The sequence below is a fragment of the Leptosomus discolor genome, unplaced genomic scaffold (assembly GCF_034619465.1).
Source record: "Leptosomus discolor isolate bLepDis1 unplaced genomic scaffold, bLepDis1.hap2 HAP2_SCAFFOLD_35, whole genome shotgun sequence".
NCBI lineage: Eukaryota > Metazoa > Chordata > Aves > Leptosomiformes > Leptosomidae > Leptosomus > Leptosomus discolor.
This window is the reverse complement of record NW_028237764.1, coordinates 1,369,044-1,384,795: the sequence shown is the minus strand read 5'-3', so window position 1 is coordinate 1,384,795 and position 15,752 is coordinate 1,369,044. Positions and strand designations below refer to the sequence as shown.

General features: G+C 53.3%; 2 protein-coding genes across 2 annotated transcripts; both read left to right on the top strand.

The window, feature by feature from the left end:
• The first annotated feature begins 916 nt into the window (after positions 1-916).
• Positions 917-1,876, top strand: LOC147412947 (olfactory receptor 14C36-like). Its single transcript, XM_086480819.1, has one exon. It carries the CDS (start codon positions 917-919, stop codon positions 1,874-1,876), a length of 960 nt encoding a protein of 319 aa, XP_086336945.1.
• Positions 1,877-8,614: 6,738 nt separating this feature from the next.
• LOC147412946 (olfactory receptor 14C36-like) lies at positions 8,615-9,412 on the top strand. Its single transcript, XM_086480818.1, has one exon. The coding sequence runs from the start codon at positions 8,615-8,617 to the stop codon at positions 9,410-9,412; it is 798 nt and encodes a 265-aa protein (XP_086336944.1).
• Positions 9,413-15,752: the final 6,340 nt, after the last annotated feature.

Below are 15,752 nucleotides of genomic sequence, written 5' to 3'. Positions count from 1 at the left end.
TTGATAGTACGCTGATGTTTTAGCTGTTGCTAAGAAATCAAGGACTTTTCAACTTCCCATGTCTTACTAGTGTGCAGGTGCCTCAGAAGCTGGGAGGGAACATAACCGGGGCAATGGACCCAAACTGGCCAGTGGAATAGTCCACATCGTACAATGTCATGCTCAGGACATGGATGAGGGTTAGCTGGGGGTCTGGCTCTCTCCCTATCTGTGATTGCGGGTTCAGGATTTTCTCCGCTGGGATCGCTAGCCGGGAATGGGCTGGGTCTCGGTCAGTGGGTGGTGGGCAATTGCATTATGCATTATTCATATATATATGTGCTATTCTTATCATTATTATTTAAATTTTGTTTTATTTAATTTACTACACTGTTTTCATCTCAACCTATGAGCCTCCTTACCTTTACCCTTCCAATTCTCTCCTGTTCCCTGGGGCAGGGGAGGGTGAGCGAGCGGCTGTCACTTGCCTCACAGGACCAAAACTGTGTCACAAGGAGTGCAACAGAAATGCCAAGGATTTCTGCCTTAAAAGCACTCCTCAGCGGTGATGGCACAACTAGAACAGAGTACACAAACTAAAATTGGCTCTGTTGTCGGGTGAATCATGTCGGGATCCACAAAGCTGTAAAGGTCTTTGACATCAGAAGTGCATTTAATCTCAGACCACTCTTTGTTCCTATTTACCTCTCGCTGTAGGTAAGACTCTGACTCGTGCAGAGCCCACAGCAGAACCTCCAGCTCTCTGGGACACCCTCAAGAAGCAGCAACCGGAGCTCAAAAAAGGCCTTCCTGAAGAGGGAAGAGCAGTTTGGGGGATGTTCTATGAGAAAGTGAATAGATTATACCCAGAGAAGTCTGCCTGAAATTGTCGCTGTCTTTAACTTTTTGAACAGGTCCCCATGCCCAGAGGGAGAAAATGTCCAATGGCAGCTCCATAAATCAGTTCCTCCTCTTGGCATTCGCAGACACCCGGGAGCTGCAGCTCTTGCATTTCGGGCTCTTCCTGGGCATCTACCTGGCTGCCCTCCTGGGCAATGGCCTCATCATCACCACTGTAGCCTGCAACCCCCACCTCCACACCCCCATGTACTTCTTCCTCCTCAACCTCTCCTTGCTCGACCTGGGCTCCCTCTCCACCACTCTCCCCAAAGCCATGGCCAATTCCCTCTGGAACACCAGGGCCATCTCCTACACGGGATGTGTTGCCCAGGTCTTTCTGTTTGTCTTTTTTTTTGCAGCAGAGTATTTTCTTCTCACCGTCATGGCCTATGACCGCTACGTGGCCATCTGCAAACCCCTGCACTACGGGACCCTCCTGGGCAGCAGAGCTTGTGTCCACATGGCAGCAGCTGCCTGGGGCACTGCTTTTCCCTATGCTGTGCTGCACACGGCCAATACATTTTCACTGCCCCTCTGCCAGGGCAATGCTGTGGACCAGTTCTTCTGTGAAATCCCCCAGATCCTCAAGCTCTCCTGCTCAGACACCTACCTCAGGGAGGCTGGGGTACTTGTGGTCAGTGCTTGTTTAGGCTTTGTTTGTTTTGTGTTCATTGTGGTGTCCTACGTGCAGATCTTCAGGGCCGTGCTGAGGATCCCCTCGGAGCAGGGACGCCACAAAGCCTTTTCCACCTGCCTCCCTCACCTGGCCGTGGTCTCCCTGTTTCTCAGCACTGCCATGTTTGCCTACCTGAAGCCCCCCTCCATCTCCTCCCCATCCCTGAACCTGGTGACAGCAGTTCTGTACTCGGTGGTGCCTCCAGCAGTGAACCCCCTCATCTACAGCATGAGGAACCAGGAGCTCAAAGATGCTCTTAAGAAAGTAATTCCTCGCAAGTTTTTCAATAGTGAAAAAATTACTACATCTCTCTACAAATGATTCACAAAGTATCTGTTTTTACACTTCCTTGGGGTTTTTTTTTGGTTTGTTTTAGTTATTTGCTGTTGGATTTTGATGTTTAATTTTGCGTTTGGAGATTTTGTTTGTTATTGTTGTTATTATTGTTGTTGTTATTATTATTATTGCTGTTATTTTCATTCAAAGCTACGAGGTTAATCACACAAAGGTTTGCATTTGCGTCACCTGGTGCCTTTATAAAAGTGGGTCTGACACTGGCTCAGAGTTGCCTCTTTCGCAGCAGCTCAGCAATAAAATGGGATTTTCCCAGTGCAGTGCTTTCAGGCTGGGCTCTTTCGACAAAGCAGCCTGAGGAACTGCAGCTCTCAAGTTCCTCTTCCTCCATGGTATGGGGAATAATATCTCAGTGTTCATAGCATTTCAGAGACATAGAACCGGACTTAGGAGTCACCAGTGAGTGTCTGGTGACATGTAAGGTGGTGAGTGTAATTGAGGGATGTACCCAGGGCTTCCCAACAGATGACACTAAAGACACCCATCCTCTGGGGGGGAATCTGGGGCTGCCGGGAGAGCTGGGCTGTTCTGCAGGGACAGAATGTTCCTGGGGATGTGTGGAGATGGAAGAGGGCTGCAAAGATGGGGTGTGGGGCTGAGAGTCCAGGGCATGTGCAGATCTCTTCTGGGCACTCTCCAGTTCCTTCCCTGGAGGAACCTGTCTACAGCAGGAATTCCCACAGAGGGACACACCAGACCAGGTGTGGGCACACCAGGTCTCACTGGAGGGGGATGGAAACTCAAGATGTCTATGTGGCCACGCTCCTCCTCATGCAGCCCCCTGTGCAGCTGGCCTTGTTCATGGTGAGTGCTCACCGCTGGCTTGTACGGTGTCCCTCGTGGTGGCCAGGCCATTCTCCTGCTCAGCCAGTCACGTCCCAGCTGGCCCTGACTTATGGGCTTATTTGTTCCCCCCAATGCTACTTCTCCTTGTAAAACTTCAGAGATTCCTGTTGGCTGAATCCCAGAGTTCCTCAAGGTCTGCCTGGACTGAAGCTCCATTTGGTCAGCTCTTAGTGTTTGCGTGCAGGAGGCTCACCCTGGTTGTGGAGAGCCATCACCACAAGGTGACAGCATGAGGAGTCGCAGGGCACTACAGACAAGAACAGGAGCTACTAGTTTGTGCTGGGCAAGGTCAGAATCAGCACGACAATGATCTGAGGAACACTCTACGAGTTATTCCTCCCCAGGTGCAGGACCCTACACTTGCCCTTATTGAACCTCATTAGGTTCCTCCCGCCCAGCTCTCCAGCCTGTCCAGGTCTCGCTGAATGGCAGCACAGCCTTCTGGTGTGTCAGCCACTCCTCCCAGTTTGTATCGACAGCAAGTTGTAGTTGTCTATTTTAGCAAGTACTGCAGCAGATATCACCTAAACAAGCCTTGCAAAAATCTGGGCAAGTGCAACAATCATAGAATCATGGAATCGTGTGTTTTTTAACACCTCTGGGGATAGTGACTCCACCGCATCCCTGGGCAGCCTGTTCCACTGTTTGACCACTCTTTCAGTAAAGAAATATTTCCTAATGTCCAATCTAAACTTCCTCTGGCACAACTTGAGGCCATTTCCTCCTGTCCTATCGCTTTTTACTTGGGAGAAGAGACTGACCCCCACCTCACTACAACCTCCTCTCAGGTATTTGTAGAAAGTGATGAGGTCTCCCCTCAGCCTTCTCCTTTCCAGACTAAACAACCCCAGTTCCCTCAGCAACTCCTCACAAGACCTGTTCTCCGCCCTTCACCGCCTTCATTGCCCTTCTCTGGACATGCTCCAACACCTCAACGTCCTTCTTGTCCTGAGGGGCCCAAACCTGCACACAGGATTCAAGGACCACCCTCACCAGTGCTCAGTACAGGGACACGATCACCTCCCTGCTCCTGCTGGACATACCATTGCTGATACAGGCCAGGATGCTGTTGGCCTTCTTGGCCACCTGGGCACACTGCTGGCTCATGTCCAGCCGGCTGTCGACCAGCACCCCCAGGGCCTTTTTTTTGCCGAGCAGCTTTGCAGCCAATCATTCCCAAGCCTGTAGTTCTGTGTCGGGTTTTTGTGACCCAAGTGCAGAACCCAGCACTTGGTCTTATTGAACCTCATACAACTGTCCTCAGCCGATCGATCCAGCCTGGCCAGATCCCTCTGCAGAGACTTCCTGCCCTAGAGCAGATCAACAGTCCGACCCAATTTAATGCCATCTTCAAACTCACTGAGGCAGCACTCAATCCCCTCATCCAGATCATCGATAAAGATGTGAAACAATACCGGCCCCAACACTGAGCCCTGGGGGTCACTGCTTGTGACCAGTCACCATCTGGATTGAACTCCATTCACCACCAACCCTGTGCTCGGCCATCGAGCCAGTTACCTCGACCCAACTTGAGCCAGTTGTCATGACCAGTAACTCCACACAACACACCTTTCCTGTCTTGTGTAACTACCATAAAAATGGGAACTGAAGTTATGGATGACATGAACTTAGTGGATACTTCACGGACAATTTCTTAGACATTTGAAGGGGTTGGCCCGTAGGTAAAGCAATGATAGCTGTCTCTAAACAGCAGGATTGAATGGGGGTGGTTGTATATGAAGGTATTTTGGTTAGTGTGGGACCTGACTATGACAGAAATGGGATGGAGTAACGTGGGGAGATTGGACTGGGCCTGGCTGGGCTGGACTTACTTCTTTTGTGAAAGCTCCTGTGGTGCTGTGTCTCAGTTTTGTGACTAAAACAATGCTGAGAACACACGAATGTTCTAGCTGATACTGAAAAGTGTTTGAAAAGGCTCAAAGCCTTCTCTGTTTTGACTATGCCCCACCAGGGAATAGAGGGGTGAGGGTGCAAGAGGCTGAAGGCAGATACAAGCAGGCCAATGACCCCAAATCACCATCTTAAATGTTCTTGCTTTTACTGTACATTTCCTCTTCCCCTGTCGCACCGAGTTTGAGGGAGGGATGTAAGCAAGCTGCAAGGCAGTGCCTAATATCTAGTGGGGGTTAAACCACAATGTTTACAAACAAAGAAAGGCTGGTTAGGAATGGAAAAGTCCAGGGTGAGAAGGTAGATTGGAGGATACGGAGAAAAGGGAAGAAGGCAAATATCAGGGTTTCAAAAGAGCAGATTTTGGCCTGCTGAGGGACCACCTTGGAAAAATCCCATGGGCTGCATCCATCAGAGAAGACAGGTGCAGAGAGCTGTTTGATGCTCAAGGATCTCCTCTTCACAATCCAGAATGGTCCAACTTGACATGCTGAAGGTCACATCAAGGTGGCAGGAGGCTGGCATGGCTGAGAAAGGAGCTGCTGGCTACAACCAAGCATGAAGGGGAAGCCCAGAAAAGGTGGTGGCTGGCTGCCTTCCAGCCTCCTTGGTTCTGTGATTCTGGGAGGAGAGTGACACTCCAGATCTCTTGGCAGCACTGCCCTCTTGCCAGGAGCTCCCTCCGTCCCAGGCAGGCAAAGGCAAGGTCAAGGTCACTCTGATGCTGAGGAAACCTGGGGGTGTTCCATGAAGGCTGCAGGTCCTGACCTCCAGCCTCTGGTTAGGGAGAACATGTCCCTGAGGCGTTGCTCAGGCCTCTCCTGGGGACAGTCTGATCTGCACGGTGCAATGGCAAGCGCAGGTGTGGGACACTGTAGGACATCCTGTGGTGGAGACACTCAAGGGCTCTGGCAAGACAAAAAGCCCCCAAGAGAGCCGAGGTCTTTCTCCCCTTGGCTACGGCTGTTGACTCCACCCCCCAAGGCCTACCAGAAGACTCCTTCACCTTATGTCACCAGCACCTCAGTGCCTCCTCAGCCCACCCAGGACAAACCCAGAAGCACAGGACCTTGGCCCTGCCCTTGGCACTGCACATCCCCACATCACCCTGCCCCAGGAAGAACCCTGAGGAATGGCTGAGGGACAGGGTCTGCCTTGCAGGGGCTGGCGAGTCAGTCCTTTGTCTTTTGGCTTGATGAAGCACAGCAAGGGTTACTCAGCATCAGAGCCACCTTCACCTTGCCTTTGCCTACCTGTCCTCACTGAATCCAGGTTTCTCTTTCAACCAGCCCCCAGAGAGACTTTGTCAGCAACGTCCCTCAGGGGAACCCATTAGTGCTTCAAGAAACTTTGGAGTTTGCATCTGACTTTGACTCCTCCAGAGGTTTCCTCAACTTCCCCTCAGTCTCTTAATTTCACGAACTCGTTGGCAAAACCATCAGAGAGATCGTTAAAAAGTTGTTGGGCTGTTGCTGTGCTGCTGATCTGGGCTGGGCTCCTGGGACAGAGAGAGCTCCTAGCAAGCAGGCAGAGCTGCAGGGAGACAGCTCTGCCCAGCAGCAGCTGCTCTGCCAAGCGCAGCAGGGCTGAGGGGGCTGCCTGTGGGCACCAAGGAGAAAGGAGTGGGGCAGAGAGAGGTTGAAGGCAGAGGAGAGGGGGAGGATGGCTGAGAGCTCACTGGAGGAGAAGTCTTCCCAGCCTCTGACACAGTAAGTCTCTGGGTGCAGGGTGATGTGTCGGTGGCTCCTTGCAGGATCTCCTGAATGTGTCCAACCTCTGGGATCTGTCTGTGATGGAGAAGAGGAAGCCGGGCTGCAGAGCAGGGCTTCCCTAGTGCAGTGTGAGAGGGACAGGGCATGACGGCTGCCTTCTGGTGGGGATGGCTTGAAGGTGTGAAGGTGGGTGTGCACCCGGGGGAGCCCAGAGCTGTCCTTCCAAGCAGGGTGTCTTCACCATGGGGCTCTGTGACCTTGGACATGGACTCTGTCACCAACCAAAGTCAGGACTCGGCCTGCCTGGGGAGCTCCTCATGGAGCTGTGGTTAGAAGCTGTGGGTGGAAGGACAGTTCCCCAGCAGGGCAGGGCAGGGATCTTCTGCTGTTCAAAGGGTGTTGTGCTGCTCAGGACTTCTCACAACTCCAGATCCGCCCCCCCCGGACATTGGCAGAGGAAGCTTCTCAAGAAGTACATCAAGGCAGGGTTTACCTGAATGGGAAGGAGCCTGTGCTTTCAGTCTTCTACTCTGAGTGGCCTCTGGGGTGGAGGGAGTGTTGGACATGGACATTATTCTCTCAGTTTGGGAGGAGGCACTGAACTCCAGATGTGTTTCACTTGCAGGTTTCTAAATCTGAGGTTATCAAAAACTAACCACCTTTGGCTTACTGAGCTCCTCAGCATCACCTCTGCAGCCTCATCAGCAATGAACTCATGTTCCCATCAGAGCCTGCAGCTACGGAGATGGCCCTGGGCAGTGCTCTGCTGCCAGGAGGGGTCTGCAAGGCTGAGCTGAGTACACAGCGCGTGGGACGGTGTGTGTGAGTGCTGCCAGGGAGGAGATGTGGAGACAGAGAAACAGCTCCTGACAGGGACAGCTCCAGGCAGCAGAGACATGGGCAGGGAAAATTAGAAATGTCATGGCAGCGGGAATTCAGAAAGCTCCTGACTCAACACAGAGAGCTTCTTCTGAGCAAGCCTCCCTGGTCACCTCTCCCCCTCAGCAGACCCTCTGCCCTCAAGGCGAGGGGGTCCAGGGCAGGTGCTGCTTCCTCTGCAGCCAGAGCTGCAGTAGAGCAAAGGTGCATCTCTCCTGACACATAAACTTCTTCCTTCTGCAGAGAAAAGGGACTGAGAGCAACCGGCCTGGGCTGTCAGCAGCGTGGAGGTGCTGTGCTCTGCTGTGTAAGGAGGAAGTTTTCCCAAGTGCCAGCTGTCTTTCTTTCCTTTTCCCTATTAGCAGAAGGATCAGGGTATTGCTTCGTGTTTTTCTTTTCTTCTTCCTGCTGCTTTTTTCTTCCTTATGGAAGCTCTGGGTTGTGGAGGTATCTCAGATCCACTTTGAGACACGGGCCCTGGGACGCTGTATGCAATGCAGTGTGTGGAATTTACAAACAAGCTGACTCTCCCTTCAGGAGACACTGGGCAGAGTTTTTCAGGCACCTGGGCATTTCCCTGGGGTAAAGGGGTTGAAGTGCCCTTCCCCCATTGTGGGGGCACTTCAGGAGGGGAGGATGGGAACCTACTGACAGCCCCATTCTCCCCTACAGGCACGCTGCTCTTATCATGTCTGGAGAGAGCCTGGAGATGGAAAATGGGGGGGGAGAAAAGTTCTGTGCTACTGGAGAGTGATTCTGACCCAGACTTTGCTGTTCAGGAGCGCAGAGTTGGAAGGGCTGGGTCCCTCCCTGGGCTCTTCCCTCTCAGACACAGAAGGTCTGGGTGCTGACTCCATCGCACTGTAATATAGGGACAAATTTCACATGGTCACTGAGGGAAATACCTCTCCCTGAACTGAAGACACCCATTGCCAGGAACACCTACTGAATGCACGGGCTGTTTGACAGCACTGCAATAGCACAGGTCTGACTTCTCTGGAGCCCATGGGCAGAGCCCCTCCCCATTAGTCCTAAACTCACAAAAAAGAACTGACTGATGTCCCCCCACAAAAAAAGCCTTTGAGGCAGTTATGTGTGAGAAATGGCATAAGACTGGCTCAGAGAAATCTGACCTGACCTGTCAATGTCTTCTCCTCTTTCAACAGTTCCCCATTCCTGCAGTGAAATAATGTCCAATGCCAGCTCCATCACTCAGTTCCTCCTCATGGTGTTCGCAGACAAACGGGAGCTGCAGCTCTCGACCTTCGGGCTCTTCCTGGGGATCTACCTGGCTGCCCTCCTGGGCAATGTCCTCATCATCACCGCCATAGCCTGTGACCCCCACCTCCACACCCCCATGTACTTCTTCCTCCTCAACCTCTCCTTCCTTGATCTGGGCTCCCTTTCCACCACTCTCCCCAAAGCCATGGTCAATTCCCTCTGGAACACCAGGGCCATCTCCTACACAGGATGTGCTGCCCAGGTCTTTCTCAATCTCTTTTTTATTGCAGCAGAGTATTTTCTTCTCACTGTCATGGCCTACGACCGCTACGTTGCCATCTGCAAACCCCTGCACTACGGGACCCTCCTGGGCAGCAGAGCTTGTGTCCACATGGCAGCAGCTGCCTGGGGCACTGCTTTTCCCTATGCTCTGCTGCACACGGCCAATACATTTTCACTGCCCCTCTGCCAGGGCAATGCTGTGGACCAGTTCTTCTGTGAAATCCCCCAGATCCTCAAGCTCTCCTGCTCAGACACCTACATCAGGGAGGTTGGGGTAATTGTGGCTAGTGTCTGTTTACTCTGTGTTTGTTTTGTGTTCATTGTGGTGTCCTACGTGCAGATCTTCAGGGCTGTGCTGAGGATCCCCTTGGAGCAGGGACGCCACAAAGCCTTTTCCACCTGCCTCCCTCATCTGGCCGTGGTCTCCCTGTTTGTCAGCACTGGCATGTTTGCCTACCTGAAGCCCCCCTCCATCTCCTCCCCATTCCTGAACCTGGTGATGGCAGTTCTGTACTCATTGTTGCCTCCAGCAGTGAACCCCCTCATATACAGCATGAGGAACCAGGAGCTCAAGGATGCCCTGAGGAAACTTATGACTGATTGCTTCTCAGAAGCAGCAATGAACTGCCCATTTTTTTCTGTGTATCACTAGTAATAGAACTCATTACAGGCCCAGCATCTCTTTCGCAGGTTATTTGCTTTCATTTCTCTGGGTTTTTGCTCTTCTTGGTTGTATTAATGCTGTCCACAAAATGCTGTCATTCTTCATCGTATTTTTATGCCAGTGTCTGCCTGCCTTGTGTGCCCCACAGACTTTGTGTAAATAAGGAGCTGTGCTCTCTGTGTGTTTAAACCAAATAAAGGACCCTGTACCAACTTGTTTGAGTTTCTTTTTCCAAGACCTTCTCTGGAGCTGCTGAGGCAACTTATGCGTGCTGGGGTGGAGGGGACAGTGGCCAACCTGAGCTGGGTGTGCCTCTCAGCCTCACCAGCATGGCCCTGGCCACCACAGCCCACTTGCTCTGCAGAGCAGCACCACCAGTTCAGGGTCTGTGGGGTTTCCACCACGCCTTACGGACAGGCAGTTACCAGTCCCCCAACCCAATAATGACAGAATGCCTTTAACTTCTCCTGGGGAACTTGCTTGAGCAGTGAGGTCTTCGCTTTGTTCTGCAGCCTCCTTTGCCCCTCGGTCTGCCAATTTATTTCCCAGTTCTTGGGCAGTATTCCCTTTCCGATGTCCTCTGCAGTGCATAATAGCTACTGCAGTTGGTGAGGACACAGCATCTAACAATCTCAAAACAACATCTGCAGGTTTAATATGTTTTCCTTCTGCAGCTGAAAGTCCTCTTTCCTTCCAAATAGCTCCACGGGCGTGTGCAACTCCAAAAGCACACTTGAAGTCTGTCCAGATCGTTACCCTTTTATCTTTCCCTGGCTCTGGGGCTCTCAGCAGAGCTCTTATTTCCTCCGGCTGGGCTGACGTTTCTTTGGGTAGAGACTTAGCTTCAACTACCTGTTCCTCTGTAGTTACCGCTACCCAGCCATCCTTTTCCCATTTGGAATGAAGCTGCTCCCTGCTCCCAGGTTCCAGTTGGCATCTTCTTTCAGGTCCAGTCTGCTCACCGGCCGATTCCTCGTCCTGCTTGGAGGAGGCTGTCCTGTAAGGCCTAGCAGGTTGCCTGAGCACCTTCACCCTTCAGAGCTGCTTCCCATGGCCCCACTCGTGTCAGTCTCCTGAGGACATCAAAGTCTTCTCCTCTGCAGTCCCAGGTCTGTGTTCTGCTGCTGGCCTTCCTCGCGCCCCTCTCCTGCCTGGGACCCCCCTATTCCCTGGTCACAACAGCCAAGGCTGACACAGATTATAGTGTCCCTGAGCAGCTCTTCTTTGTTTGCCAGGACCAGGTCCAGGGGAGCATCCCCCTTGGTGGCCCTTGTAGCATCTCTGCTCAGAAGTCATCCCAGCAGCCTCCACACTGTTGGCACTGGGTGGCTTTGTATGGCCAGGGGCTGCCAGGGCCCTTCCCGTTCCCAACAGGAACCTGCTCATCAACCTGGACACTCCCAGACCTTTTCTGCCTACCCGCCCTCATCAAGTAGTTCATAACTGCCAAGACAGTGTCACCCTCACTGTCTTCTCCTCTAACCCTCACTCACACAAGCTAACGCAACCTATCGCCCATCTTGTTGAGGAGCTTCATGTATCTGAGCTGCTCCTTCACACTGGGGGCATGCCCCCACCCTCATCCTCCTTGCCACTGCCCCTGGCACAGCCTGTATCCTTCCAGCGCAGCACCAGCGCTCAGCAAGCTGTCCCACCACGCCTTGTTTAGTGCAGAAATGTCACAGGGCTGTGACAAGCCATGGGGGCTCCTCCTGGCCGTGTGTATTTGGGCCACAGCCCCTCAGCTGTGTCACCGTAGGGGAGCACAGACTTCTCAGAGGGAAACCTGGGCACTGATCCTGACCAGAACACCATTGTACCTCGGGCAGTTAGTGCTGTGCTGTGCTGTGCTGCACGTACAACGTGGCCTTCAAACCCGCGCTGTGCTGCCCAGATCCCTTGGAAGTAGGACAACCTCAGCAGCATGTGGTCACACAAGAGCCTGGAGGCAGCTCCCACTCTCTACCGGACATTACACCTCCTGCGTGGCCTTGCCTCTACCTAACACAGCACCAAAAATTTCTCACGCAAAAATCATTTCCATTTGACTGTAGAGGTGAGCAATAGAGTTGTTTCCTCGTAAGAAAATCCTATAGCAGCTGGAATGACCAAAACCGGGGACTGTCTGCTATGGTCGGGGTCTGCATGGTTTGCTGCATTCAGGTTGAATGCTAATCCCCCTGGGGTTCCCATCAGTTAAAGGGTCCTACGATTATCTGCGTGATTCTTTCCTTACAATGTCAGTGCTAATCAATAGGGTTTTAAATATACCTCACCGAGTCTGAGTGCTGTTCTTAGTGGCATTGTGATGAACCAGTGCCTCCTGGTTCAGCTATCTTGGATGCAGCCTCTCCAGTCCCATGGCCTGGGAACAGTGCACTTTGCTCAAGTAACCCCTGCCTTGACCCCCATCCATCCCAGTTTGCTCTCCTTCAAAGGCTGCCTCAAAGCTCAAAGGCCTTGGAGACCTTGCTGGTGGCAACTGAGGCAAAGGGGTCACAGACTATCTCAGATCTATCCACACCTGCTCTCACTAAATTCAGCAGTGGTCCTATATTATCGCTTTTTCTTCTTTAACAGTTCCTGAAGGACCAAAAATTCATCTTGGTGCCCTTGAATTCCTTTTTGAGTTCCAGTTGGGTTATGATATGGACCCTTACTGTGCTTGGAGGACGCTGTCCTGGAAGACACAGTATCCAGGCACACGGTTAAAATTCTTGGTCTTTGCATGGATTTTATCCTTAAGGAGCCGGTAAATATCCCTGTGTGATCTGCTTTGTGCTCATGCAATGCCTGACGCTGGTGGGCAGAGAAGGGACAGACCTTGCCGCTCTCCTGGCATCTGAGGACTCATCGATCAGATCAGTCAATGGCACACGGGCACCAAGTCAAGCTCTCATCGATGCTGTCTGGCGCCTCTGTGACACACCTGCCGTAATGGGAATTGCTTTCCTGTAGGTCCTGTGCTGTCCCTGCCAGCCTCGGCACCTCATGTAGCTCTGGGGGCCTGGGCTTGAGCATTAAATGCAGTAGCTGCCCTGAATTCTGTCAGGCAACGTGGGGATGAACATGGGACAAATGCCATTGTAGTCACTGGTGATCTAGTAAATCCAGCTGGTGAAAAGAGAGACACCTCGCTGTCCCTATGGCAGACGACCGAAATAGTCCGTAAGATCACTTCTATAACCGGCCATGAGCGTGATGAGCAGGAAAAGATTATTTTGGCCTTTATAGGGCTGTCATTTCCCTGGGCCAAAGGAATTTCCACCACGCTCATATATGATCCCTGAGATGTTGCCCTGTCTCTATGAACTTCTCCATCAGAGCCTGCAGGTACCTGTGTGCCTCTTGCATCTCCTCTGGCAACTCAGATGTGGCCAGGGGTTTGCATCTGAACACCTCCCTCCTGCCTTTCACCTCCAGGAATTCCCAGGGGAGCTGAGAAAAGACTTCTCAAATGCAGGTGCTTATTTTATGCAGAGCTGAAGAGAGGCCAGAGGAATCCCACCTCCTGTGGGTCTGTGGCAGGCATGGGAGGGAGCTGAGTCTCCTTCAAACGGCAGGAATAGAAATGCAGGGTGAGATGTCTCCATTGATTCAGCTGAATCTCTTCCCTCATCAGGGGTAAAGGAGATCCCTGCCTGTCACTGCCTGGGTGTCCTGTCTGATAATGAGACAAAAAAAAGGTGATTTTTAGATGTAACATTGTCTCTGAAATCTTTTCTCTCTCCAGCTGAGAAAGAAAAACCTCAGGATGACTTCAGCCTGTTTGAGAGCAGGTTCCCCTGGAGCCCCAGGGACAGCTGGAGGGAGCCCAGAGGGGGCAGAGAAAGGGCTGCCTTGGGCTGCTCCCCTGCTGCTGAGCTGGGCTGGGCTCCTGGGGTGGAGGGAGCTGCTGGCAAGCGGGCAGCGCTGCAGAGAGACAGCTCTGCCCAGGAGCAGGGCTGGGGGTGCTGCCTGCAGGCAGGGAGGGGAGAGGAGCCAGGCAGAGAGAGGTGAAAGGCAGTGTGGGGTGGGAGGAGAGAGGAGAGCTCGCTTGGAGAAAAATCTTCAGAGCCCTTGACATGGTAAGTCTGTGGCTGAAGGATGGTGCAAGTGCCTGGAACGATCTTCTGAAGCTGGCCCACCCCACAGCCTGCAGCTTCCCTGCTGCACTGTCAGAGGGACAGGGCATGTTGGCTGCAGAGTGTGAAGCCGGGTGTGCAGCCAGGGTGCCCAGGGCTCTCGTTCTGAGCAGGGTCCCTGCATCCCAGCAGACTCTGTGCCATTCCAGGGACTTTGTCTCCTGCCAGGGTCAGCACTCAGCCCGCCCAGGGAGCTCCCAACAGCAGCGCAGGGAGAAGCTGTGGGTGGAAGCAGCAGGTGGTGGCAGGAGAGGGTCCTTCTGGTTTCACGAGGGTGCTGTGTGGCTCAGATCTCCTCACAGCTCCTCATCCCCCCCAGGACATTTCTGAGGGCACTTTTCAAGGGCAAGGCAGGGATCACTACAAAGGTAAGGGGCTCTCCTGAGTCTGTGTTCTCAGTTTCTTACTGTTGGGGATTTGGGGGGAGAAAAGGCAAAGGAGCTCTCGTGCTTGAACAAGTCACTCAGCCTGCTGAGCTGTAAGTGAGAGTCCCCAGTAGGTCTGACAGCAGCCTCCGAAAGTGCCTCCAGCCACTCCTCTGCCTACGGACAGCACCAGCATCACCTTTGCTGGACCCAGCAGTGTTGGTCTGACCTGCCCTTTTCCACCTGCAAACAGGAACATGCATCCAGCCAGTGACCTGCAAGCAGTGTCTGTAGGGCCAAGGTGAGTGCACAGCGGTTGGGATGGGGTCTGTGAGCAGTCACAGGGAAAAGGCATGGCACAGGGAAACACCTCCCAGGAGAAAACTCTCCAGGCAGCAGGGATATGATCTGGGAATGAGAGGAAACTAAACCCAGGAATGTTGTGGGAGGGAGAATTCAGAAAACTCCCGATCCTCCCCTCCCATGCAGAGCCCTTCCTCTCAGCCAGCCCCCTTGCCTCCCCTCCCACCCACCAAAGCCTCTGCCCTCAGGGCTCCGGGGGTCCAAGCCATGAAGCAGCTCCTCTGCAGCCAGAGCTCCAGCAGAGCCGTGCTGCAGCTCTCCAGCCCCGTGCCCAGGGCCCTCTGCAGAGCACAGGGGCTGAGAGCAGCTGCCCGGCCATGTTGGGGTCTGGGAGGTGGCGTGCCCAGCTGGGGCAGGGGGACGCTGCCCTGAGTGCGCGGCTGCCTCTGCCCTGGCCTCTCTCAGCTGGACCCTCCCTGCATTTTCCCTTCTCTCTCTTATTTGCGTTGTCCTCTTGTTCTTGCTGTCAGTCTCTGTGGGGATGGGAGCTTCATCTGCAGAGTCACACACTGATCTTGGGTGTGCTCCCATGCAGGGGTGTCCGTGGGAACGAGTGTCCCAGCTGTCCTGTCACCTCCTAGGGTCTGGTCCATGCAGTCCGTGGAGCCGGAGTAGGAGCTGACTCTTCCTTTTTGAGGTGCCGTCTCTAGGGCACTTGGCTGTCTCCTTGAGGTGTCCTTGCCCGCTTTGAGCTGCCCTCCAGGATGCAAACCTGTCGAGTAGAACCTCTGTTTTATCTGAATGCCATGTGGAGAACGGAAAGACTTCAGAGCTGTGGAAATACTGTTGGGTTGGTGAAATGAGGCAAGAGTGTCCTTGGATAGAAGTGGGGTGCTGGGACCTTGAGAAAGGGTGGGACATTGAGTGGTGTGCACTGGATCCCTCTGCTCTCAGCAGGGTCGAGTTCTTTTTCAGGATAACATGGGATTGTGAGTCCTCCTCCACCTGAGACAGGTGCAAGCCCAGGGCAGCTGGGCACAAGGTGGAGGGACAGACCAGCTCCCCTCCCTCTGCACTAAGCACAGGCATTCCTCCTGCCTCACAGGGCTCTTCCTTTCGCTTCCAGTGCAGCAGGAGTGCTGAGGGTTTCTGGCATCCATGAAAACAGCTCAGAGGAAATGGGTGATCTGTAAAACCCCCCAGCCCGGACCTCTCTGACTGCCTTCTGCCCTCCTGCTTCCTTGGCATGGGGAGTGCAGGTGCTGACCAGCCCTTTTGCATTAGGAGTGGTTTCTGCTGACAAAGTCGAACCCCAGGACTGGTCTCTGCCCCTCTCCGTTCCTGAGAACCCCCTGCTGCAGAGCAGGGCTGACTCCTTGGCTGCCAGCAGGCACAGGTCCTGCTCCTCATGAGACACCAACAAGAGCTCCAGCCACAGAGCTGAAGGAAGAGCCTCTAGAAAGGTGTGTGGGTGTGTGTAGTGGGGAGAGGGGGTATGGGAACTGGCTTTCACGTTTTAGAAAGTCTCCCCTAACT